The sequence below is a fragment of the Ricinus communis genome, chromosome 9, assembly GCF_019578655.1.
Source record: "Ricinus communis isolate WT05 ecotype wild-type chromosome 9, ASM1957865v1, whole genome shotgun sequence".
Classification (NCBI taxonomy): Eukaryota; Viridiplantae; Streptophyta; class Magnoliopsida; order Malpighiales; family Euphorbiaceae; genus Ricinus; species Ricinus communis.
In genome coordinates, this window is record NC_063264.1 from 16,722,222 (window position 1) to 16,749,296 (window position 27,075).

Sequence of the window (27,075 nt, forward strand, 5' to 3'; positions counted from 1 at the left end):
AAGAAATCAAATAATTTCAGAAAACTCTTCACATTAATGATTTTTTGACTCCTGAATATTTAACCGGCTAATTAATACCGAGATGAATCAGAAAAATTTGGGTAGAGTCGGATCTAAATGTTAGCCAGCGTGAACCAACTTAACAAACAAGGAAAGGATGCCTTTTTGGGCATCTGAGAATGATTCGAGTCGTATAGAAAAATTTCATTTACAGTTTTTTTTTTTTTTATGGGGAAGAGCCCGACAGGGTCACCCCACTAACTTGGCCCGGGGCTAAGTGAAAGTGAAGTGGTGGGTCTACCCACACTCCTACAAATTATCGATTGTAAATTATTGATTCATAATCTTAGCCTCAAAGAACCATTCTCATATTTTTCCTAAGCAACTTCTTTCTCTTCTATCAATCCATCATTTACCATTTTTCAGTATGGCTGATGCTCTAGTTTCCGTTGTGTTAGAGCAACTTATTGTTCCCAAAATTAAACAAGAGGCGAGCCTTGTTGCGGGTGTCGAGAAAGAAGTCGTAAAGCTTTAGTAATCTAGAGGCGATCCATGGTGTTCTTGCTGATGCAAAAGAAAGACAGCTCAAGGATACCAATGTCAAACGGTGGTTAGACGAGCTCAAAGATGTATCCTATTGCATGGATGATGTATTGGACGAGTGAAGAACCGTACTTTTAAAATCACAAGTTGTTGATAAGAAGAAGGCACTTTCCCACTTCCGCTCTTTTTGCTTTTGTTGGACAAGTGGAGCCGACGCCATGATTTTGCTCACAAAATTAAAGAATTTAATGACACCTTGACTAATATTAAGGATTGAAAAAAACAATTTAACTTTGTTGTTGGAGAGGGCAACAACAAAAAAGCTCAACGCGCACCGTCTAGTTCTTATATGATGAAATGAAGTTGCAGAGCCGAGAGCATGAAGAAAAGAACACAGTAAACTTATTACTGAGTAAGAGCAGTCAAATTTCAACTGTCGCTATAGTTGGGATGGAAGGTGTTGAGAAATAAGGCTAATAATAACAGGAATATGAATAAACAAGCAAGAAAAATAAGAAAATAAGAAATTGACGAGGTTCGGCAATGTGCCTACGTCCTCGGAAGCGATGAGCCGGAAGTGTGAAGTATTTGACTCAGAATTCTATGTTTGTCTTGAAAATGCTGCTAAAAATCTTGAATCAGATATATGACATTCTTTAGGTCTTGCCTGACAAGGAACTAGGAACATCAGGGTCTTTCTTAAGGATCTCCAGAAGGAAAAATCAAATTATTTATATGCTTGTTTTCTAACGAGAGCAAAGGCCAAAAGTCATCCATATCCAGTTGTCTTGAACTTCCAGCTTCACTTGTGAAATGAAATTTGACTAATATAATTATAATTTGACTAACATGATTTTTTTTTTTATAATGTGATCCTCGATTTGCCGTCAATATCCTTGTAGGTTATAAATTCAAGCACTAGAAGACAGTTGTAACTTTGGGCAAAAAGATAACTCACATGTAAATTAAAAAAGAAATGATTAAAAATTAAACTTTAGGAAAAGAAAGTATAGCTCAATTAATAATTTTTTTAATTAAAAATAGATCATATGTTCGATTCTTTAAAAATACAATTTATAGAAATAAAAATGAGCAAATTTCTTTTTTTTAAATAGTTAATGCAACATCTTTATCTTTTAGTGCTAAAATAATATTTAATAAAATATAGAGAGAAGATCAAAGAATAAGAAAAGGAGAAAAGAAGAAATACAACAAATTATAAGTAATAATGAGTAAGGATATTAATATTTTTATTTCATTGTTTGAATTTTAAGGAGTTGGAGGGAAGACAACAGAAATGTTAGTGTTAGAATGTTCCTTGAAGAACGCAAATTTCTTGAAAGTTGGTAGAATCTCATTTTCTGTTGCTAGTTCTGAGAAAGAGGTGTGCTTGTTTTCAAGGGCTCAAGCGCATGCCAAATTTTATTAACTCAAAAGCCCTTTCAGGATGAGTCGTAAATTTGCTGATTGCTTAAGAATTTGCTTAGCAGCTACATAAATTGTTCATCAGCAAATTCTACAGAATCTGATGATGCTTTTCGTGGTCCACATTGGCTAAACTGGCAACTGGGTTGATATTTTTCAGCAAATTCTACAGCTCATAGGCGACAATATTTTTTACAATTCTTGATTCCTGTCTCACTAAAACAGCTATAGATGAATCAAGTTGTTCATTAACACATTGGAGATGATACTAAAAATTTATCATTAAGCTCTCAATAATTAGTTGTTAAACAACTGAGTTGGATTTCATTTGAGATACTATTTATTTAAGAAGGGAAACATCTGGCTAGAGCCAATACGACATTGCAGATAAGGATAAAGCAATAATCAAAACCATCTACAAGCTAATTAGATGGTTTGGAAGAAAGAAACCAATGAGTAAAAGCTTGAAGAGTACCATCATCAGATCTATAATGGTTTTGAGTAAACTTCAGTAAATCTGACCATGTGAAATCTGGGTACTTCCTTTCCCCTAATTCCCTGCAAGCAACATCATCTTCCGGTGGTTTCACTACTTTGTCCTCTTTTGGGTTCACAAAAAAAGCGATTGATCTTCTTTCACTCTCCTTATTCACAACAGCTCTATGCAGGCAACTCTTGTATTTCCCATTGGTTAGTGCCTACAATACATCATAATTAACTCATTATAAATATTAGAAATAAAAATTGCACAATTTCTAGTTAGAAAAGATTTATCTATGTAATTAACAAATTGTATTATACTTACATAATAAAGAAATAGGACTTAACTTGAATTTCTTAAATATATCATAAAATAATAATATAAAGGACCACTAAACCTTTTTAAACGTGTATTAGTTGTGAAAAGAATATTATGAAAAGTTAATTACCATGAAAGTATCACCAATATTAATGACTAAGGCATTAGGACGAGGTCGGACCGATCGCCATTTGTGATCTGCAAAGACATCGAGACCACCAACATCATCCTGGTGGAGTATTGTTAAAGACGTCGGGTCGCAATGAGGACCAGTACCAAGTGTGAGACTTGGATTATTGCATGAGGGATAGTAGTTACACCTCATTATTGAGGTTCCACCATCTTCGAAATATTTCCGGTAGTGAAAACGATCAACTCCCAAGCTGATTGCCAAGAGCTCAAAAATTACTAGAGATAGCTTCATCATTTCTTCACAGTATCTTTGATAAATCACCCTAAAACAAAAAAAAAAACAAAACAAAACAAAAAAGAAGATCACAAAAATTTCAGCTAGCTCAGTTCGGCATATATTTTTTAAGTCATTACAAAAAATTCTCAAAATCAGTTAAAAATAAATTCAGTTTCTTCCAAAATTTGTTTCCAAATAGGTAATTGCATGTCATCTATAGAAAGAAAGGGTAAAATATTAATAGAACAATTCAGAAACCAATATGATATGTACCCTGTTCTTTCAAAATCTTCCCCCAGGACATGCTTGAAGTAATCAGCAACAACTGGCTTTGTATCTTCCGCATGGTACCCACAAGAGAGTGTCTCCTTCCATGGTAACTTGCTAGAAAACCGATCGGAATGGGCAAATGCATACCCATAAACACTGCCAGGCTTTTTACCAATGCTGAGCTTCTTATCGAAAGGGAGCTTAAAAATTGTATCAATTTCTTGATATGCAGCTCGAATAAGGTCTGCATCAACTCCATGGTTGCTGACTTGAAAGAAGCCATATTTCAAGCAAGCAGACCTAACAAGCTTAGCAGCCCTGGCAGTTTCTTCCTCATCACCTTTCAAGAATCCATTTAGATCTACTAAAGGCTCATTAAGCTCGTCTGTGGCGCTAATTAAATCGCCTTCTGCCCAAATGAACTGAGTTGGCATGTCGTCTTGTTTTTTTAAGAAAGATGGATCAAAATGAAAAGCCCTAGTAGCTGGTTTCACTTTTGTAGTCATTGGAGGACTCGGAGGAAGACTGGAAGCAGGCAATTCCATTAGATTTTCTTGAGGACATTGTACCAAAAGAGATTCTCCATTTATAGCAGCAAAAAGCATGAAAAAAGGATTGCAGGAAAAGGATCAGACTGATCTTAAAAGGAAAAAAACTTTAAACAAAGAACAAAATCTCATACTAGTGCAATAAAAGGATAATAAGAATTAGCAAACAACTAAAGCTACCATAATTGCAGTAGTTACCTTTTGTATCTTGGTCCTGCCTTATATTGTCTCTGTCACTGAATGACAGCACTAATTGTTACCAAAAATGCATAACCAAAATTGGTTAGCTCTTTTGCTATTGATTATATATCCTTTTATTGCATGAATACCTTAGATTTTGTTCTTTCCTTTACACACAGACGCATATATATGTATATATATACCTTAGATTTTGTTCTTTCCTTTATACACACACGTATATATATTATGTATAAAATATTATTCTTTAATATAATAGGTTAATAATTAAGCCAATTGGTCATTTTTTACAATTATATTACTATTATTATTATAATCAAAATTTAACTATTTAGTTACAAATTAAAAGTTTAATATATTTTTATTATAAGTGTAAAGTAACCATCCCTAAAATTTACTTATATCTTTATATTTAAATCCTTAACAATATAGAATCTGAAGTTTCTTTTGTTATAATTAGGTATATAAACTTCTAATCACATTAAATTTGATGTATACTTTCGATTTTTTTACTTATATTATTATTTAAATTATTTTAGTAAAAAATTATCTAAATACCTTTTCTTTTTCTTCATTTTCCATAATTTCTTTCACTCACTTCATTTTCCTTCCTCCATTCTCTCTCTCTCTCTCTCTCTCTCTCTTTCTTGTTTCTTTTTGACAAAATGCGTTATTTTTTTATCTTTGGATTCTTTTTATGCCATAATCACTCAAAGAGTCAAATCTTTACAGTCAAAATTTAAAATTCTTTGACAATTATAACCAATTATCAATTGAGCAAGACTGATCAAAATTAAGCGAGGTGGTAAATATATATTATAAAATTATATGATGCGATAAATATATGACAGAAACTATTTGCATACTGACTCAAACAAATTCAAATATACGACAATAATTTGACTAGCTATGGCAATTGGCTCTAATTGCTAAACATTTATATTTTGACCAAGTTTACCAAAATTAAAATATTAGATAGAATTTCCAAAACGCATAAAAATTTAAAAAATTTTGAGTCATTAGACAATGTTTTATTGGAGGACACAAAAATGAAAAGATTTAAGAAGTCCAGATTATAAAGTTCAACGTGTAATTCAATACTAACTCAAATTATTATTTATCTCGTGTGCTATAACATATGTAAAAGGATGACTAAGCATCAAAGTTCGTTAAGTTAAACTCAAACTCCACCTTTCACGCGTCAAAACCATGTCAGTACCCCCATGCAACAACACCTGACGCGATAAAAGCCTAAACCCGAACCGAACTGCTCAATCCTCACCCATTCTTGACGCTACTAAGCATTCCATTGTGAATTTAAGCCCTCTTGACCCGAGCTCTTCTCTTCCATAATATCTCCTAAACCCAAACAAACTCCTGTTTTAATCGGGGAAAAGCCACCTGAGATTGGCAATATGGAATATGATGGCCTTCCTAGCGCGGACCCAAATGATGAGGATTATGAAGCTTCACAGGGAGAGTACTCTACTCTAATTCTGATGAGGGCGATCATGGTTTCATAACTGTAAGGATTTATTATTCTCATTTCTTTATTCTTTACTGTAATTATATTCTAGCATTTACGTTTTTGTAGTTTTGTAGTTTTATTTTTTAGCTAATTTGTTTATAGCTGGTAGTTACAGGTTTCTATCCTTTTGTAGTGGTGGCACTATGAACTTGCAGCTAAAAATTCCTTTTTGCTTGTATATATTCATACCTCCTGTACAGTTTTTAGCAGCTGAATGAAATCAGTCATTTTTGCTCAGATTCTATTCTTTCATATTGCTCTTTTGTTCATGGTATCAAAGCCTGAAATCTGATACTCTTTAATATTTCCCACTCTACACGATTGTTGTTTTCTTTATGGCTGATAGAGAAGAGACTCCTACTAGCGTAGAGACAGAAAATGGGTCTAGAACCGGTAATATTACCAGAGAGCAAACCTCCAGCAAATATTGATGATCCTATATATCTGAATCATTCAGATCACCCAGGTATGGTACTTGTCACAGTGCCTCTTACTGCAAAAAATTACTTAGCATGGAGCAGATCCATGAGGATAGCTTTGTCTGCTAAGTTGAAACTTGGTTTTGTTGATGGAAAACACAGAAACCAAATCTGGATTCACCAACGTTTGATCAATTGAATAGGGTTAACTGTATGGTTACATCTTGGATTCTAAAGTCCATCTCTAAAGATATTGTCGATTCTTTTCTATATACTAACTCTGCTAGAGATTTATGGGTAGAGCTGTAAGAAAGATTTGGGGAGTGTAATGGTCCTTTGCTTTATCAAATCCAGAGAGAAATCAGTTCTTTAACTCAGGGAAATATGACAGTGGATACTAAGCTCAAGAAACTATAGGATGAATTAGCTTGTTTAATGCCACAACCTATATGCATTTGTGATGCTGCTAAGTTTGTTCAGCACATGACTAATTTTAATCATTTGATGCAATTCCTTATGGGGCCTAATGTTTCTTATGATAATGTAAGAAACCAAATACTGGTTATGGAACCACTTCCTATTGTATAGGGCTTATTCGATGATTCAAAGAGTTGAAAAACAAAGGGAAGTTCATGTTGTTTTTAGTGATAACTCTGAAAGTAGTGCAATGCTTGCTAAACGACAGGGTTATAGAAGAGAAGGTATAGGTAGAGGTCAATACGAGAGTGCAAACAGAAAGGGTGGATATACTGGAACAGGAAGGAGAGGATATGAAAAGCTAAGCGAAGAAAAGGGAGAGTCCAAGCATTATGATTACTGTGATAGGGGATGGTCACATAAGGGACACATGCTTCAAGCTGCATGGATTTCCAAAATGGTACAAAGAGCTCAAAGAGCAAAGATAGAAGATAGGAAGCAGGGCAGCAGTTATTATGGCAGACTCACCTCTTGATCTTGCAGAAGACACATCTACAGAAAAAGGCTCACACTCAGGACACGAGTCAACTGACCAGCCTTTTTCAATAAGAACTTATGAAAATTATTAAAGGGAAACATTCGGATGCTAGCCATGTGAACTTTACACACCTACTGGATTATGCAGGTAACTATCCTAGCTTCGCACTTACTTTTGCATTAAGTACATTAGGCTTAATAGAAGATGGAACTTGGATAATTGATTTAGGGACCTCAAATCACATGTGTTCATATATAAGTTTGCTTGAAAATATTAAACCAACTCTTGTTAAAAGACTATCTGTTTACTAGATGAAACTGTCCAATTTGTTAATCAAATGGGAACTGCAAAATTACTACCTGGATTGATCCTTACTAATGTTCTATATTTGCCAATTTCTAAATTTAATTTACTTTCCATCAGTAAGCTTGCAAGGACCTCAAATAGAAATTTCTCTTTTTACATAACCCATTATTTATTGCAAGACCAACAGACTGAGAGAATAATAGCTACTGGAAAGTTGTTAGGAAATCTATATATCTTGGATCCGACTTCTTTATTTTCAACTAGGAAAGTTTTTTGTAACAATGAGCAAGTGCTTTCAGCCCAAACTCAAAAAAGGTCAATTTCAAAAGGTTGTACCCAACCATGCTTCGCTAATAAAGTTTCAGTTTCTGCTATTAACATTTGGCATAGAAGGTTAGGTCATACTTCTTGTCAAGCTAAACGATATTTGCCTTTTTGTCATTCATTAGAACTCGAAATACTAGTGTGTAATATTTGTCATTTATCTAAACAACATAGGCTCCCATTTCCAATAAGTGAAACACGTTCCAAGAAAATCTTTGAATTCTTGCATATAGACATATGGGCACCATATAAGTATCCTTCGGTTTCAGGTGCCTATTATGTTCTTACTGTTGTAGATGACTATAGCAGGGCCACCTAGACCTTCTTGATGAATTTCAAACATAGCACAGTCCCATTACTTGGAAGATTTTTCAAAATGGTCCCTAAACAATTTGCAACCAATGTTAAATCAGTTAGGACAGATAATGGGAGTGAATTCACTGGTTCTGCATTTCAAGTATTACTTCATGATATTGGCATTCTACATCAAAAGACCTGCATCTACACTCCTCAGCAAAATGGCACAGTAAAGAGAAAGCATAGACATCTCCTACAAATAGCCAGATCATTGATGTTCTAAGCACACTTTACCAAAAAATTTTGGGGACACTCTATCCTAATGGCCACTCACATCATAAAAAAATTACCAACCTCAAACTTACAGTGGAAAACCCCATATGAGCTATTACATCAAAAATTGCCTGATTATGCTAACCTTAAAGTGTTTCGCTGCCTTTGGTTTGCAACCAATACACATCCTCAAAAGGACAAGTTTGATCCCAGGGCCCGAAAATGTATCTTCATAGGCTATATTGAAGACCAAAAGGCTTATCAAAATGTGTGATTTATCCACTTGTCAGATTTTTATCTCTAAGGCATGTGATTTTCTATGAAGAAATATTTTCTTTTCTATTACAAAAAAGATATGATGCTTGTGAAACACCTTTGTCTTTACCAACTTTAGATAATACAGACAATACTACCATACCTTCACCACTTCAATCACCTGAATCTAGTGCAAGTTTACCAAGTTCACCTATATACACATCACCAGAACCATTTCATGCTGCATCCATGCCATTAATTGAAGAAAATAATGAAATAGATCTAGTAGTTCGCTCTCAATAGTTAGTTTCTGCTAGGCATAATACTAGACAAAGAAAACAACCATCTTGGCTTAATGATTTTGTCACCAATTTAACTAGCACTCATTCTATAGCTAACTTCTCTCAGTCTACCTACAAGTTAGTCTAATTTACATTCCACCTATCTATCCTTTCCACAAATCATATTACACCAGTGAATGCATGTCATTTTTGGCCAATTTATCTGTTATGCAAGAACCTAATTCTTATAAGCAGGCTTGTACTAATGTCAAATGGGTAAAAGCTATAGATAGAGAACTTAGTGCTATAGAATAGAACAGAACATGGGAACTAACATTTTTGCCTACAGGAAAGAAAGCTATAGGCTCAAAGTGGGTCTTTAAACTTAAATTAAATCCCGATGGAAGCATTGACAGATATCAAGCCGGTTAATAGCTAAGGGCTATAACCAGGTGGAAGGAGTTGATTACAATGAGAGTTTTTCACCAGTGGCCAAACTAACTATTGTAAGATTGTTCATTGTTGTTACAACTGCAAAGACCTGGCTTCTTCATCAATTGGACATAAAAAACGCCTTTTTACATGGTTGTTTGGAAGAAGAAGTCTAATTGCTACCTCTATAAGGATATAAGAAGGTTGTTCCAGGTTAGGTTTACAGGCTGCAAAAGTCCTTGTATGGCGTCATACAGGCATCAAGGCAATGGAATCAAGAATTTTGCAATGAATTAAAGCTTTTTGGCTTTGTTCAACTAGCAAATGACCATTGTCTATTCATCAAGCATTCAGATAAGTCTTTTCTAGCCCTATTAGTTTATATTGATGGTGTTCTGCTTACTAAAAATTCAAAGATAGAAATTGATCTTGTGAAGAAGTTCTTGCATCAACAATTTACTATTAAAGATATGGAAAATGCTAGATATTTTTTGGTCTTGAGATTGCAAGAAGTGCAGCAGGTATTTACATAACTCAAAATACGCTCTTGATATAATTCAAGATGCAGGGCTTCTGGGAGCAAAACCTACTGCTACATCTCTTCCAAAAGGGTTCAAATTCTCTCAAACTCCTACTCCTCTGTCTGACCCTGATAAATATCAAAGATTGGTGAGCAGACTTCTCTACCTCAACTTGTCTTGCCCTGACATTACGTATGTTGTACTTCAACTAAGTCAGCATGTAAAACTCACCTTGCCAAGATCATTGGGATGCAGCCACCTACCTTTTTAGATATCTAAAAGGTTGTCCATCAAATGGATTGTTCTTTTCTAGTTCTAACTCTCTTCAGCTAGAAGATTTTTTATAATGTTGATTGGGCCTCATGTACACAAACTAGAAGATCTTTAACTGGTTACTGTGTATTTCTCGATTCAGCGCTCATTTCATGGAAGACAAAAAAGCAGACTGTTGTATCAAGATCATTAATTGAGGCTGAATACCGTAGTCTTAACAGCACAGTTTGTAAGCTTCAGTGGCTATCCTATTTGCTTAAAGACTTTAGTATTTCCTTACAGCTTCCCATCTCTCTCCAGTGCGACAACCAAGCAATAATGCACATAGTTCATAATCCAGTCTTCCATGAACAAACTAAGCACTTAGAGATTGACTATCACCTGGTTCATGATCAATATAAGAAGGTTTTGTGCAGCCTCTTTATATGTCCCCTCAAAACCAATTGGCTGATGTTTGCAAAAGCTTTGGCAGGTCCTCAATTCTATGCATTATTGTCCAAGTTAGGGTTGATTGATCTTCATCAACCTCCAACTTGAGGGGGGATATAAAGATTTATTATTCTCATTTCTTTATTATTTACTGTACTTATATTCTAGCATCTACAGTTTTGTAGTTTTGTAGTTTTATTTTTAGCTAATTTGTTTAATAGCTAGTAGTTAGAGGTTCCTATCCTTTCGTAGCGGTGGCACTATGAGATGGCAGCCAAAAATTTCCTTTTTGCTTGTATATATTCATACCTCCTATACAGTTTTTAGCAGTTAAATGAAATCAATCCTTTTTGCTCAGATTATATTCTTTCATACTGCTCTTTTGTTCAATGACTGAGGAAGACAATATGGATGATGATACTCATATTGATGCTATTGATGTTTAAGATGTTTAAGATGATAAAGTAAAAGTTTTTATCTCACAAGCTTCTCTCTATAAACAACAAAGAGGTAAATAAAAACAAAGAGAACTGTTAATAAATAAATAAATATGAGCACTACAAATATTGAACTATAAGGTGATTTTTTATTAAGCTTTCAACCATAGTTTAAATACATAAAAGATAGGAACTAAATATCAAAAGATTAGACATAATCACAACCATCTCAACTACGTTCCTAAAATTACAACTAAACTAAAAACTAGGATTCATAATAGACTCACGATAATGTTTACTTGACAAAGTGAAAGATAGCAAGCTTACTAAATTCAGTATTATTTCTAACACTCCCCCATAATGCTAAAATCTACTACACCCAACATATTCCTCATATATTCAAACTTCGCTAAAGAAAGTGCCTTCGTGAATAAATCTGCCAACCGCTCATTAGTGTTACAATATGCAATCTTCATACTTCCTTTAGCAACTAGTTCCCTTATAAAGTGAAGTCGTGTCTCAATATGTCTTGAACGGTTGTGGTACACCAGATTTTTAGTCATAGTAATTGTTGACTGGTTATCACAGAAAAAGTTGTGCCCTCCTCTTGCTTTTGCTTCATATCATTGAGTTATTCGCTAGAGCCATATTGCTTGACAAGCAGTTGAGGTAACAGCCATGTATTCAGTTTCTGATGTTAATAAAGTAATAGATGGTTGCTTCTTTGAGCTCTAATAAACAGCACATGTACCAAGATTATAAACATAGCCGAATGTCCTTTTGCAATCATCAAGTGAACCTGCCCAATCATTATCAGAGTAACCATATAATTCAAGATTGTTAGCATTAGAGTACCAAAGCCCATAAGAACTAGTTCCCTTCAAATATCTAAGTATTCTTCTAGCAGCCCCAAAATGAATCATGCTTGGTTTTTGCATGAATCGCGACAATAAACTAGTTGTTTGCGTGATATATGGCCTACTATTTATGAGATACAAGCAGCTGCCAATCAAACTTTGATAAAGGTGACCATCAATTTTCTCTACCCCGTCTTCCATACAAAATCTCTAATTTGTGCTGACAAGTGTCATCACTAAATTACAATCCTGCATCTCAAATTTCTCAAGTAGATTTTTTACATATCTTTCTTGAGAAAGAAAAATTCCAACACCATTTTGCTTCACTTCCAGCCCCAAAAGATAGCTCATTCAGCCCAAATCAATCATCTCAAACTCATTAATCATCAATTTCTTGAATTCTCTATTAAAGCAACAGTATTACTAGTGTAAATCAAATCATCTACGTAGAGACAAATAATAAATACCTCAGCAGTCCCATTAGCTTTGACATATAAATTTGGTTCACTAGAACTCTTTTGGAGTTCAAGCTTTTGGAAATGTCCATCAATCCTCAAGTACTAGGCCTTCGGTGCTTACTTGACACCGTATAAAGTCTTTGCTAGTCAATAAACTTTGTCTTTTTGCCCTTTAACTTCATAACCTGCTGGTTGATCTACAAACACTTCCTTATCCAAAACACCATTTAAAAAAAGCTGATTTTATATTAAGTTGATAGACATTCCATTTATAATGGGCAGCAATAGCCAAAATAGTTCTAATAGTGTCAAATCTAGCTATGGGAGCATAAGCTTCTCTAAAATCAATACCTTATTGCTGCATGTAATCTCAAGCAACAATTATGCCTTGTACTTTTGTATCGAATCATCATGTTTGAATTTGAGCTTGTAAACCCACTTTGACCCAACCTTCTCCTTGCCATTTGGTAAGTCAACCAGCTCCCAAGTGTCATGTTTCTTCAAGGCTTTCATTTCTTCATGGTTGCACATCACTCTTTATTTTGAGCTGCATCTTCAAAGCAATCTGGCTCTTGAATTGATGCAAATTGACATCTCTCAATTTACTCATAAATCTTAGTTAGAGAACGCCATTCTCGTGGAAGAGTTAATGAAGAGCTTGATGAAGGTGTGGAACTGTGAGAACTTAGAGGAGTTGCTAAAGATGTGGTACTAGGTGGAGTTTGTGACTATGAGGGAGATTCAAAATCATCATTAGCTTCAATATCTGATAAAAATTCAACATGCTTGTGCCACTTTTCTGTTCATCAGATCACTTCCATGCACTTTTCTTATCAAATATAGCATCACGACTAATAATAAGTTTATTAGTCAAAGACTTATAAAACCGATACCCTTTAGTCTGGGCACTATAGCCAACAAATACACATTTGACACTATTATCATCAACTTTGTGCCACTTTTGTGAAGGGATATGAACATAAGAAATACACCCAAAGACTTTGGAATGAGATACCTTTGGTATCCATCCATACCATGATTCAAAAGGTGTTTGATGCTTTAATGTTACTGTTGGACTTCAATTGAGAATGTAGGTAGCTGTATGAATTGCTTCTGCCTAAAACTACTTGGGCAAACCCTTCGCTTTAATCAAGCTTTTGGCAACTTCAACAAGACTTCTATTCTTTCTCTCTGCTATGTCATTTTGTTGCGATGTGTAACTCAATTGTCTTAAAATTCAAATTATGCACAAAATTATCAAGTTCGTGTGACAAGAAATTCACCACCACGATCTGTCCTTAGGATCTTCAAAGAATGCTCGCTTTGCTTTTCAACACAACTTTTGAACCTTTTGAAAATTGGTAGCGCTTCTGACTTTTCTTTAGCAAAATTGACCCATGTGGACTTGTTATAATCATCAATAAACACAATAAAGTAAGTCTTATTATTGAGAGAAGGAATCTGCATTGGTTCACACACTTCTGCATGTAGTAGTTCAATAGGTCTTCATGCTCTTCTCGCCTTTCCTTTATGAAAAGCCTCTCGGTGTTGCTTCCCAAAAACATAGCTCTCACATATTTCATCAACAACTTGAATTTTAGGCAATCCATCCACTAAATCTTGGTTAGATAAATAATTCGAACTTCTAAAATTAGATGCCCATACATGTGGTGCCACAACAAATTTTTATCTTCTAAAGACACCTTGAAAGCATGATGCCATCACCAAGATGAAGAGGAAAGATGTTTTTGCCATTGATACTTGAAACAATAACTTCTTCATACTTAAATCAGAAAATACAACACAAGAAAAGTCTTCAAAAATAAAAGAATATCCTTCCTTCAAGAATTGACAAACACTTAACAAGTCCGAGTCTAAATGAGGCATATATAGAACATCCTTAAGGCAACTCTTATCACTTGAATGGATCTTAACATCACCTTTGTCATGTGCTTCATGAACCACTCCATCTCCCATCTTGATTGTGGTATGAAATGACTTATCCAACCCGATAAAAGCCTCTAAATTTGTTGTCATGTGATTGCTGCAGCTGCTGTCCATAAACCAAACATTCAGAGAAGATATCGTAGTTGAATAGCAAGGAAGGAATAAGCTTTTACTTTCATCATTTGCTTCTGGATCTTATTCAGCGAACTTAGCATGCTTTCCTTCAACCTGAAATATTTTTTAATATGGCTAGGTTTATTACAGTAATAGCAATGAAATTTGCGAGGTTGATCTAAATTTCCCATCCTCATTTTGATTTTAATTTCGACCACTAGAATGTGCACTACCTCTGCCACTGAACTCGCTGTTGTTACTGGAATTGCATTTGGACAACTACAACTTAGTGTAAAATGCATGTTCCACTACACCTTGATCATCATACCTCTTTAACCAGTCTTCGTGAGATTGCAAAGATCCCAACAACTCATCAACAGTCAACTCACTTAAATCATTTGCCTCTTCTATGGCAACCACTATATATGTTAGGCAAATTCCGCAAGTGCACGGATCGGAACAAGTAGTAAAGAGTGTTATGAGTATCGTTTCCACGAGGAGATTGATACCAAGTACCAGGCCTAATTGTATTTCCACAATCTGACAAAATCGAATATTTATAATTAGATGAATAATTAACAGGAAAAGAAGACTTAAAGCTAAAATAATTCCTTTTAAAATTCTAATAATTAAAAACTAAAGCCTGGATTTGTTTCACTAACTATTACTTGGATTATAGATCTTTTCACAATTCAAATCATTAACTTTATTCAATGGTAAATTACTCAAATTACTTAGAGTGTCTTTCGAGCTCATCTAAGAATTCCAAAGTTAGTTACAGTCTATTTTTATGGCCATGTCAATTAACTAGGGTTCATTAAGCTCCTTAGTAAGTTATTGCTCCCTAAAAGATTCGTCTACTTTCTTGATCGAGGTTCCTAAGTTTTACAAGTCTATGAGTTGATAAATTATACAACTTTCGTTGTCTCTAATTTACCCAAAAATATGTATTTAATCAAGCCTAAAATTAAATACAAGAACAAGTAAAAGCAACTCATAAAATTGATTGAAAATTTATTCATTTAAAGAAAATAAAGATCCAAACCAGTAATAGACTAGCTACACAAATCTAAACCCTAAGAAGAGTTTAGCTGCACATGATTACGGCAATACACATAAATATCATTAAAGAAATCAAAGAAGAAAAAGAAATAGTTAATTCAAACTCTTGAATCTTTGCACAAATCTTTTTGATCTCTTTGAATGAGTCTTCAAAAACATTATAACTATGATAGTTATCATTTTAAAATAGTTATTTGTCCCCTCTTTTATAGCCAAGACTCAAAGGAAATCTTATTTTACCCTAAATTTCTGAATTTCATGTGAAAGAAGACTCTCTTTTATTCGACACGACTTGGCATACGGCCATGTCACGTCTTTCATCTTACGGTACGGCTTAGCGCACGTCCGTGTGTAATGTCATGTTGAACTTTCACAACTTCTTCGATTTCGGGCAAAAGCAAGCACACTTTAGAGCACGCCCGTGTGATTTCCGTGTGTCATATTCTTTAGAATCCAGAGGTAGACACAGCTTCTAGCACAGCCGTGTGTCAAGTCATACTTCTTGATCCTTCTTCCAATGAGTAACACAGGCACAAGCACCGCCGTATTTAGCCATGATATAGCTTTTCATGCCTGTTTAGGATCCCTTTCTCATCTTTCTTATAAAAAAAGAAAAACTTATTAAAATTAAATATAAATTTCTAAATAAATTAAAAGTGAATAAAATAATAGAATAATAGTATAACTTAAATAAACTCCTAATTAATACTAACTATTTATTCAAAAGTCATTAAAATTCAACTCAAAGACGTATGTAAAATTACACATAACAATATGCTCATACTTCTTCGGTAAGCTCTGTAAAATGTCTTCAACAACTTTTTGCTCAGATACATCACCATACTTTTGCATTTGATTAACAATATCTGATAGTTTGGTGGAATAAGCATTAGGAGATTCACCATCGTTCATAAAAGAGCTTTCAGAATTTTGTTGAAGAGTTTGCAGCTTCACAGTAAGTACCTTGATAACGCTTCTGAAGCAAATCTCATGCTACCTTTGACTTTATGGTTGTCCCTATATGAGGAAAAATAGTCTCATCTACAGCTTGTTGAATAAAGAAGAGAGCTTTTGCATCTTTCTTTCAATAATCTCTAAGAATTTCAACTAAATTTCCAGCTTCATTGTACCCTTTCTCTATCAGCTCCCACAAATCTTGAGAGATGAAGAGAGTCTTCATTTTGGTGCTCCAAGCATCATACCCATTACCTTTGAAGATAGGAATGGATGGTATAGATGGATTGTTTCCTGTATTATTAGCCATAGAGCTTTGCAGCTCGGATACCATATGATAAAGTAAAAGTGTTTTTCGCACAAGCTTCTCTTTGTAAACAACAAAGAGGTAAATAAAAAAAAAAACAAAAAAAACTTTTAACAAACAGGTTATGATCACTGCATATATTGAAGTAAAAGGTGATTCTTTATTAAGTTTTCAACCATAGTTTAATTACAGAGAATGAATATTTAAAAATTAGGCATAATCACAACCATCTCAACTACATTCCTAAAATTAAGCAACTAAACTAAAGAATAGCATTCATAATAGACTCACGATAACTTTCACTTGACAAAGTAGCAAGCTTACTAATTTCAACATTATTTCTAACATAAGATAGCTTTCTTTGTTTCTCTTCTTCTCATCACCTTTTTTATGGATTTTAACCCAGTGATATGGAATTGCCAAAGGGGCCTCTTTCACTTGAATTTTAAAGGACCTTTAATACTGTTGTGCATAATCATAAGCCTGGGCTGGTGGCCTTGCTTGAACCGAGAATTTGTGGTGTCAAAGCAGACAAGTTTATTAAATATAGTGGGTTTGAGAGATCTCACCGTGTTGAAGCAGTGGGTTTCTCAGGTGGGATTTGGTTGTTATGGCATGAAGATGTTAATATTACGGTGCTTGAAAGTCATAAGCATTTGTCCATATTATGCTTGAAGAGAGACAAGGGCGCAAGTCTTTTATTACGGTGGTGTATAGTAGTCCAATGGCATCCATTCGTAAAATCTTATTTTTGAAGCTTGATTTTTAATAACTGGATGATGGAGAATAAGATGTGTGACTTACAATTTAAGGGGACTCGATTTACTTGGGCTAGAGGAGGAATTTGGGAAATACGACAGTATGCAATGATCATTGGTTTATTAGACACACGAAAGCATTGGTCTCTGATCTTCCTAAAATATAATCGGACCATAGACCAATTCCTATTCAGTATGATGGGCATCGAAAGAGCAGTGACCATAAGCCTTTCAGATTCCTGTCATCTTGGCTTCACCATGATAGTTTCAAAAACTTGGTGAGTAGTGTGTGGACTCCGGGTACTGATTATTTGGAAGCTTTAAATAATTTTACTATTGAGGTGAGAAAATGGAACTGTGATGTATATGGGAATATTTTCCAGAAAAAGCGGGTTCTCATGAGTTGAGCAACCTAGAGGAGTTGGAAGTCAGACTGAGAAAAGAGCTAGATGAGGTAATGACGCATGAGGAGCTACTTTGGTTTCGAAAGGCCAGGAAGGAGTGGGTAGCTTACGGTGACTGTAACACAAAATACTTTCATTGAAAGACGATCTAGAGACGAAAGAAAAATAGGGTTGAGATACTAAAGGATTCGAATGGGTTTTGGCTTCATGATCAAGAAAGCATTAAGGAGCATGCTACGGATTATTTCGCTAAGCTTTACTCAATGGATCCGATTACATACTCTAATTATAAGATCAAGGGTTGTTTCTGTCGCTTAGTAATGAGGAGGTGAGTATGCTTCGACGTAACGTGGATGACTTAGGAATAAGGAATGCTTTTTTCAGGATGGGACCTTTAAAAGCTCCTGATATTAATGGCTTACATGCTTTGTTCTATCGGGGCTAGTGGGATACGCATAAGGGTTCAGTTTGCTCAAACATTAAAGGTGTGTTTAATGGACAGAATGTGCATCCATATTTGAATAAAACCCTTTCGTTTTTTATACCCAAAACTAAGAGTGCTGATTGTATGAAACTCTTCCATCCTATAAGCCTTTGTACGATTATGTATAAAGCTATTACCAAGGTAATTATAAATCGATTGAAGAATCTTTTACTAAATTGGTAGGTCCGACTCAAACAAGCCTCGTTTCAGGGAGACACATCACGGATAATATTGTCATTGCCCAAGAAATAATGGACAATTTGATGAAGAAAAAGGGATAAGGGATTTTATGGCCATCAAGGTTGATTTAGAAAAAGCATATGATAGATTGGATTAGAAGTTTATTCACGAAACGTTGTTGGACATTGGCTTACCAAATGATATGATTAGAATGATTATGGATTGCATCACTAACTTTTCCATGCAAATTGCTTGGAACAGTGAAGTAACAAGAAGCTTTAAGCCATATCGTGGGATTAGGCAAGGTGATCCTTTGTCACCTTACATCTTCGTGTTATGTATGGAAAGACTAGCTCATAGTATCGAGTTGGCTAAGCGGGAAGAGCTTTGGAAGCCAGTAAATTAAATCGGTAGGGGGTGGATCTAACCCACCTATTCTTTGTAGATGACTTACTCTTGTTGGCGGAGGCTACGATGGGGCAAGCTCAAGTTATTAGTTCGGTTATGGACCATTTTTATCATTGTTTTGGGAAAAGGTTGTTTTGGGAAAAGGTTGGTAAAGCTAAGACATAAATCTATCTTTCAAAAAATGTGCCAATTAGGGACAAGTAAAGTACAAGTACTTGGGCTTCATAATAACAAATGAATTGAGTCGATATCTGGGAGTTCCTCTATTGACCTCCCGAGTCAATAAGACCAGATATCAACCCATCATTGATAAAGTTGAGAGCAAACTATCAAGATGGAATGCTAGTTCATTATCCTTCGCTCGGAGGGTAACACTGGCTCAATCAGTGCTTCAAGCAGTACCAATTTTCACTATGCAAACAACTCAGCTCCTGAGTTCAGTTTGTGATAAGATTGAGATGCATACTGTGCAGTTTGTTTGGGGCGGGAATCAAGAAAAATAAAAAATGATTCTGGTTCGATGGAGCAATATTTGTCAATCAAAAGAGAACGGAGGACTCGACCTCAAGTTAATGAAGCCTTTAAATGAGTTTTTGATTGCAGAATTAGGTTGGGGTGTGTTAACCAATCAGGAGAAAATTGTGGGTTCAAGTGTTACGAACAAAGTATGGATCTCATTTGACAGTCCCAAGTGCTTCTTTTCCAGTTAGAAATGGCTCTCATATTTGGAAATCATTCGGGGGAATTTGGAATATGTTGTTAAAAGGCGTGAGGTGGGCAATTGGTAATGGAAAGTGATTAGGTTTTGGCTTGATAACTGGCTAAAGGAATATCAGCCTTTGATTTGTTTCTCAACTTCGATGGTTTCATGGAATCAAATAGAAAATCGGGTGTCTGATTATGGTGAAAGAGGATGGAACTTGAGCGTAGAAAATGTTTTCTCATCTTCTCTCAAATAATATTATTCTTTGTATTGCTACTATGAAAACCTCTGGGGAAAGTAATGGTAATGATGGAATTCTTTGGGCTTTCTCTCCTTCGGGTTTCTTTCCGGTGAAGTTAGCATGAGAATCAAATGGAAAAGCAACAGTTCTAGAAGCTAATTTGGAAATGGAATGGCCCCTAGCGTGTGAAAACGTTTTTATGGTTAGTTATGAATGAGAAGTTGTTGACAAAAGAGGAGCTTCAAAGAAGGCAATTGATTTCTAATCCTATTTGTGACAGATGTGGTGCTATAGTGGAATCTCTGGTTCATGTGTTAAGAGATTGTGTTTATGCAAAGCAATTCTGGTCAAATGTTGTTCCTTCGTTTATGCACCATGAGTTTTTTTTATCTTGGTTTGAAGGACTGGGTTATTAAAAACTTGGCTAATGGTTAATTCAGCACAGGTATCGTTGGAATTCTCTGTTTGGGTGGCTATTTGGCGAATATGGGCCTAGAGGAATGAATACTTGTTTAAGCATGAAATGATTAGAAGAAGAAGCCTTTCAAAGGATATCTTTGTAAGGATTGAGGAGTTTCTTAATCGTCTTAATGCCTTTAATGCGCTTAAGACTGGTGGAATAATGAAGGAAATCTTAATTACCTGGAGCCCTCCATAAGAACCAGGTAGAAGTTGAATACTGATGGAGCCTTATGTGTTTCGACGGGGGATGCACGAGCAGGAGGCATTGTGAGGGATGGATGTGGCAACTGGGTGAGGGGTTTGTAATGAATATTGGGAAGTGCTCGGTCACTGAAGCGTAGTTATGGGGATTGTATCAGGGGTTGAGAATTGCTTGGAGTAGTGGTATTTGTTGTCTCGAAGTCGAAGTGGATAGCAGATGCGCCGTGGAGGTTATGCAGCAGCCTTATGTTGAGTATAATAAGTTTTAGTCCCTTGTCTGTGCCATTCATCAGTTGTTGAGACGATTGGAACGTGTCTTTAAGGCATGTGTATTGGGAAGCCAATCAGGCTACTAATCATTTAGCTAGTCTTGCATCTTCTGTGCTTGTTGGCTGTCATGTACTTGCTTCTGCTCCGTCTAGTTTGCTTCCAATTGTTGAGCATGATAGGATTGGGCTTGTTGTTCCTCAGGTTGGTTGTGAGGGATTAGTTGTCTTTACACTAAAAAGGAGTTCATTAAGTTAAAAAATAAAGCAAGCCAGATCAGCAAAATGACTTGCTGACATAGCCGATCAATCAAAACGATGTGTTTTACTATTACAATCAAAACACACCGTTCAATGCATTAAGATATTTCCATCTCAATAGGATCCATAACCTATGGGTCTTCAAGGTGTAATTACATTTTCAGAGAAGATTCTTCTACTTCCTTCTAACACCTATATTTCTTTATTATTATTTTAATTATTTTATTATATTTTGTGTCTTCCTTATTTTTATTTTCTCTTGATTTCATAACTAAACTTATTGTTTCATACATGTATTATAAGTATGTATGTATATATTTTAGATAGTCTTTTAATTTTAAGGAAAGATGAAATTATTGAAAAGAAATTGGTTTTTTTTTTAAATTTTCATATAGACTAATTATAGCTTAAGTTGCATTATTTGATTTAATGATTTGGAACTTTTATTTGAAATACCTTACCTTCTAATTTTATTTGTTAAATAAAAATAAAATCTAATGGTCTAAACAATCCAAACAATGACATAGATGTCAAATAGGAAATGAGATATTCAATTTGATGTGTCCTAATGCCACATTATTTATATACGTTACTTAATTTTGAATTCTTATTTTCTAATCTATCTGGTTTAATTTTGACCAACAACTCAATTTGACTAAAATTGCACTCTTTTGGACAAATTATGGCTAAATTGACAATTTAAAAAAAATGACTAAAATTGCAAACGACTGCTAAGATTTAGATTTTTTATACTATTAGGCCTAAAAATATTAAGTCATTCACTTTGATTATAATTAATTATAAAAGCTTTAAATCTGTGTGTACAATGATAAACAAAATGTAAAAACAATAATAATATAAGGTTGTATATTAAATAATTATACCTTATTGCGGTACCATTAAATAGTTTTTAAAGGAGAACTATTAGCCACTCGGGACTTAAAATGAGTGGAGGCTAATGATTTGAAATTTATATTTTATTTGAAATATAAAATATACAAAAGAGAATAATAAAATTTTAGAAAAAATTTTAGTACAATTATTATTTTTAAAAATCAGACTAAATTGGTCGATTCAACTAGGAACTGACAATCTAATCGGATTTAACTAAAAAACTATATTTGCAATTAAATTAGTTTGAACCGAATTGTACTAGATTGAACCGAACAAAACTGATACAACCAGTTTATATATATATAAAATTCAATATTAGTAAATAAAAATAGTGCTAAATCTATTGTTTTAGAAAATACAATAGCATTATAGTGTTACTATACTTATGTATTTAATTTTCTTTTTCTTTTGAAATTGCTCAAACATCTATTTATATAATTAATTAGTCAAAATTGGGAAAAGAGAAAAGAAATCTTCGATAAGGACTCAAGCAATGATAGTGGTATGATCGGATTCCCCTCGTCGAGAGAGCTTCCATAGGTAACCTTTGTTTCCAATTCCTGTGACACTGAAATTTCTCCGCCACTACCTATTTATATGAGTTACAAGGCAATAGTAAAATTGTACCTGAATAATTAGGAAGGATCCCTTAGTTTGGTACGTGCTATTGTCAAACATTTAATGTGCTGATACGGGAGCTGGATGGACCTCAACCTAGAGAGTTGGTGATAGGCGTCACATCTATTGGTCGAGGAAACACACATATCTCCATTACTATTTTGCTAGAAATGGCAGAGTATTCTCAGCGCAAAATTGTGGTGGGTGACCCTAAACTTAAAGCCATTAAGTACAAGGATCATGTAACAGATGGATATTCCTTTGGGAAACCTTCATTCGCTTGACGTCGCTTTGTTGGACCCAAGGATCTCTTCTCAAACTTCTTACTGATATTCTGAAGGTTCTCTCTCTTGTGCAAGGTCATGAACTTCCTACGTTCCATACTTTGATTAAATTGTTTCTGCCTTGTAATAAACATAGTGGCCTCCTGCTGCCTATGTTGCTCGAGAATTCACCTAACTTGGACGTTCTTGTTTCTTGTGAGGTTAGTTGTTCTATTGGCCCCTCTAATCCTGAGTCTAGTCAAAGAATTTTCATTGTCAATGCGCATGGTCTAAATCTGTAGTTCAAGAGGCCAAAAATGGGAGACCATTCCAAGTTCCCGACTGTGTCTCATCACTTCAAGGCAGTTCAAATTTTGGAGCTTGATTGCCAGGAAGAAGTTCTGTAGTTCAGTAATACTTACAAGAGAATGGCAGAGTTTCATTCAGTTGGCCACCAAGATCTCATGTATCAGACAAGAGCTATTAATATACTTTCCTGATGAGCTTTACTTGACCTTGTTTGCGCCTTACGTTAGGCTTTTTAAGTAATTTGGTTAACCCCGTGTTGCTTTCCATCCTTATCAATTTGGAGAAATATGTTACTATTATGTTCGGGCATGGCTTCTGCCACTATAATTTAGGCTCCGTTTGTTTCACAGAAATTTTTTTTATTTTTTCTATGTTTAGATTACTTAAGAAAATAAGTGAAGTTGTTTCTTACAATATCTTCTTATCTTTGGATATACATTCACTTGGATAGCCTATTTCTGCTTGGGGATGCTGTTGAATACACAAATATGTTGAGGGGTTTGTGCATACATTTTTTGCAATAAGGATTGAGAAATAGTGACACCTTAGATTTTACAGTAGTCGTCTGCAAGATTAGATACTTTCTAAATCATAATTATCTTGCCATCTTCATCTCTCCTTTGTTGTCTCAATTTTTAGCAAAGAAAACTCCGACAAAATTGCACTGCAAAAATCATCTGTCATCGTGCAAAACAACTTCAAGAAAAATATTGACATTAATAAATTCCAAGGGCAGTACCATAGATACAATTGTGCTTTATATGCGCACCTGTGGAAATGATAATTTACTGCCATTCATGATAATAAGCTTAACATTCAACAATAGATGAAGGAAAAGAGGTGAGGATTCTAACAAAGGATATGGTTCCCTGTTCATATTATTAGTTGATTTAAGATCCACGAAGACATATATTAAGCATATGAAATTTATCACATTTTCTAAGGGTTGAGATGCACAGTGCACATCGGCGCACACGAAAGATCACTAACATTCCAGGCGCACACGAAAGATCACTAACATTCCAAGATCAATATGACAACCCAACTTATATTAGCAGAGAAGTGCGTAAGGACATGAAATTCCTATAATCTGCAAAATTGAGTACAAGGAATAAACCGGCCTAAACTGGCAACACCAACACCGAAACACTGGATCCATTCTTTTCTCTAAAGTTGAGCAGCGGTTATCTCAAGAAGCTGTGACTACAGGTAGAGATGCCTTAAAAGGTTTCTTGCCGGCAAGAGATCTGAATGTGACTCATAATGCAAAGTTACTGTTACTAGTTAATCCCCGCAACAAAGTCTATCTCACATCGGAATGTCTGGGTCCAGCCTTCTCTGAATAGCAGCAGCAGCCTACAAAAATAAGTTGGCTTTCCATCAGCAATCAGCTAGATTAAGATCTCATCAAATGTTGAAAATAAAATCAATTTTGTCATTTTCACCTCGAAGTTGCCAAGCTTGTACTGGTAAGCCATCTCTTCCCTGAGCTGGGTTTGCTCTTTCATTGCTTGTGCCTGAAAATTCAGGGGCAGATAAAGATGAGGAAGCATATTTTACATCATGCATATAGGTTAGAAATGTTATATATGCCAGTCATAAGAGAAAAACTGAAAGCTAACCATTCCACTCTGCATGGAGATCTTTAAAGCTTCCACCTCTTGCTCCTTCTGCTTTTCTCGTGCTCGCATCAGTTCTTGCCTGAGAAATGAATGAAATAATTGAATAAATGCCAGATAAAAGTATAAACAGTTTTAACACAATAAAGTTGCAACGAAAATTTGAACATGTTAATGATTCTTTTCTGCTTCTCGCGTCAGTTTATGGCATATTCAGGATTCTTTCAGATGCAATTGCACAATCAGTCAAATTAAATAGTTATTGATGTCCCATCATGCAAATATGTAGGAAAAGAAGTTAAGGAATGTTATAAACAATTTTGCAGTTCCAAAGATAACCTTCACCTTATTATACAACTATAGAATGGGAATGAAACCTGCATGTCACTTACGCTTGAATGACTTTAAACTAACATCTCTTTTACATTCAAAACATTAGGTGAGGCTGACGGAAGGGAAGAAAGGGATGACCAGAAGGTGCATTATTATCTAAGAATCAGCATCGACAATGTTATAAGGATCATCAATGAAAGATGGAGATACTGAGCGTTTGTTCAATAATGGCTAAATCACATTGCATTTACATGTAATGGGAAAAACAAAAACTGCAAAAGAGCTACAATCCCCAATAGATTTCAATTCTTAAAAGGACATGACATGCACTATAACATACCGACGTTGTTCTTCGTCATTGAAAACAGTACGTTCTGTTTCTTGGAACTTCTTGAAACCCTTTTTCATTTCCTTTTCCATTTGACGCTTGTAATAAGCATCAAGGTTATAGTACCTGCAACCACAAGAACCAAAGTAATTACTTTATCAGCAACATAAAACAAGCATTAATGCCAAGGGAAAGTTTCACCATAGCAGCTGGCTCAGTAATTCATTCAAATTAAAGAAACAAATGCAACCCAGAAAAAATAAATATTACAAGAGTGAGCAGTGCAACTTCTTGCAATAGAATAATAAACAAAACGCATAACAGCCTTACTTCTTAGAAGGAAATGTTGCTGTGTTGTGGTCCTCCATAAATCTGCACAATTATAGACCATAAAACATTATGCTAATGCTAGAGAAAGATCCAAAAGTTCATTTGCAAAGTCGCACTGAAGTTACTACTAAGCTATATTCCAAGATACGCTTCTCTGATGAGGAAACTAGAAGGAGTTAATGTACTCACTCTTTGAACATTTGCTTCTCTTCCCAGTTGGGCAGACTTTCCAGGTTCACCTGCAAGGAAATATATTACATAACATGAGTAAACTCTCAGCATAAGTAAATAGACACAGAAGTCTTAAAATCTTCAAAATCCTCTACAAATATCTGAAGGCAGTTAGTGCCACCAGCAAAATTTATATCATTGGTGTTAGCATAGAATAGTAGAACATAAAATTGAATACCTGTTTCACTTCTGCTAACCATGCAGTAAACTCCGGCCGTTTATTCCTGAAAAATTTAGAGACATAGCAGAAAACAAGAACAGGGATCATTCTACAACTTCAACTGTAATTCAACCTGGACAAGCTTAAACATCAATTCAATTTTGATTATCATATGAGACTTAAAAAAACCAAGAAACAATATTCAATCAAGCATGTATCATCTTAAACCACCAAAAGATAATTTAAAAAAAAAAAAGGAAAAAAGAAATCATACCACATATCAGTCTCTCTAATAACACCATACTTTCCCCAAGAATCAGTAACAGCTCCCTTTTTCCCTTTCTCCTTCTTTCTCTTCTTTTTTTCTTCCCTCTCTTTCTTCCTCCTCTTCTTTTCTTTCTCTCGCTTCCGCTTTTTCCTCTCTCTCTCCTCTTCCTTCTCTCTCCTTCTCCTTCTTTCTCTCCTCTTCCTCCTCCTCCTCTCCTCTTCGCTCTCGCTCTCGCTTTCACTTTCACTCTCACTCTCCTCCGAGCTCGAGTCTGAATCGTAGCTTCTACTGCGTCGTTTTCGCGATCTTCGTTTCCCTTTGTTGCGCTTTCTATTATCTATTTCTTCTTCTTCTTCTGATTCAGAAACAGACCCAGAGTCAGAATCAGAATCAGTTACATCTCTTCTGTGTTTGATACGGCTTCGATGTCGTGAATCTGAATCGGTGTCTACATTATTATCTCTAGTTTTACCTTTGCGTTTTTGGTTTTCGTCTATGTCATCTTTCTCTACTACAGAACCGTTTCGATCTTTTCCCATTTTTCACTTCGACAGAAACACAAACACGAACACAGACAGGCAGAGTTTAGATTTTGTGTTCCGTCTGCTTGGACTTTGGCCGATAGCTGTGGATAATGAATATGGATATGGAAATTATTAATAGACTTGGGCCTTGCCCAAAATAAAAGTGAAGTTCTGTATGCTAATCAAATATTGGATCCAACCTAACCTGT

General features: G+C 35.0%; 2 protein-coding genes and 1 long non-coding RNA gene across 4 annotated transcripts; 1 reads left to right on the forward strand and 2 right to left on the reverse strand.

Annotated features, from left to right (window-relative positions):
- Nucleotides 1-2,231: 2,231 nt before the first annotated feature.
- LOC8289583 (gibberellin 20 oxidase 2) lies at nucleotides 2,232-4,045 on the reverse strand. Its single transcript, XM_002527560.3, has 3 exons — nucleotides 3,450-4,045; nucleotides 2,898-3,222; nucleotides 2,232-2,666 (listed from the first exon to the last, which is right to left on the reverse strand). Exons 1-3 carry the CDS (start codon nucleotides 3,989-3,991, stop codon nucleotides 2,391-2,393), a joined length of 1,143 nt encoding a protein of 380 aa, XP_002527606.2. The 5' UTR covers nucleotides 3,992-4,045; the 3' UTR covers nucleotides 2,232-2,390.
- A 1,466-nt stretch (nucleotides 4,046-5,511) lies between these two features.
- On the forward strand, nucleotides 5,512-10,771 carry LOC125371063. The gene is made up of 3 exons (XR_007217268.1): nucleotides 5,512-6,186; nucleotides 6,825-7,241; nucleotides 9,180-10,771. It is a non-coding gene; the product is annotated as an uncharacterized LOC125371063 (long non-coding RNA).
- A 13,336-nt stretch (nucleotides 10,772-24,107) lies between these two features.
- LOC8289579 (RNA-binding protein 25) lies at nucleotides 24,108-27,032 on the reverse strand. Of its 2 annotated transcripts, XM_048379570.1 has the most exons (9): nucleotides 26,815-27,032; nucleotides 26,349-26,697; nucleotides 26,093-26,138; nucleotides 25,873-25,922; nucleotides 25,684-25,725; nucleotides 25,366-25,479; nucleotides 24,696-24,774; nucleotides 24,519-24,590; nucleotides 24,108-24,429 (listed from the first exon to the last, which is right to left on the reverse strand). In XM_048379570.1, exons 1-9 carry the CDS (start codon nucleotides 26,879-26,881, stop codon nucleotides 24,382-24,384), a joined length of 867 nt encoding a protein of 288 aa, XP_048235527.1. In that variant the 5' UTR covers nucleotides 26,882-27,032; the 3' UTR covers nucleotides 24,108-24,381. The 2 variants fall into 2 exon arrangements, with proteins under 2 accessions (XP_048235527.1, XP_002527602.1); XM_002527556.4 differs by having other exon boundaries at nucleotides 26,349-27,026.
- Nucleotides 27,033-27,075: the final 43 nt, after the last annotated feature.

Excerpts from the sequence above, each read along its gene's own strand:
- LOC8289579 (XM_002527556.4), bottom strand. The coding sequence starts at position 26,881 with ATGGGAAAAGATCGAAACGGTTCTGTAGTAGAGAAAGATGACATAGAC. Across the intron at positions 25,923-26,092 it reads GGTTAGCAGAAGTGAAACAG|GTGAACCTGGAAAGTCTGCC; the intron begins GTATTCAATTTT and ends ATTTCCTTGCAG. Across the intron at positions 24,430-24,518 it reads ACAAGCTTGGCAACTTCGAG|GCTGCTGCTGCTATTCAGAG; the intron begins GTGAAAATGACA and ends TTATTTTTGTAG.
- LOC8289583 (XM_002527560.3), bottom strand. The coding sequence starts at position 3,991 with ATGGAATTGCCTGCTTCCAGTCTTCCTCCGAGTCCTCCAATGACTACA. Across the intron at positions 3,223-3,449 it reads GAAGATTTTGAAAGAACAGG|GGTGATTTATCAAAGATACT; the intron begins GTACATATCATA and ends TTTTTGTTTTAG. Across the intron at positions 2,667-2,897 it reads ATATTGGTGATACTTTCATG|GCACTAACCAATGGGAAATA; the intron begins GTAATTAACTTT and ends GATGTATTGTAG.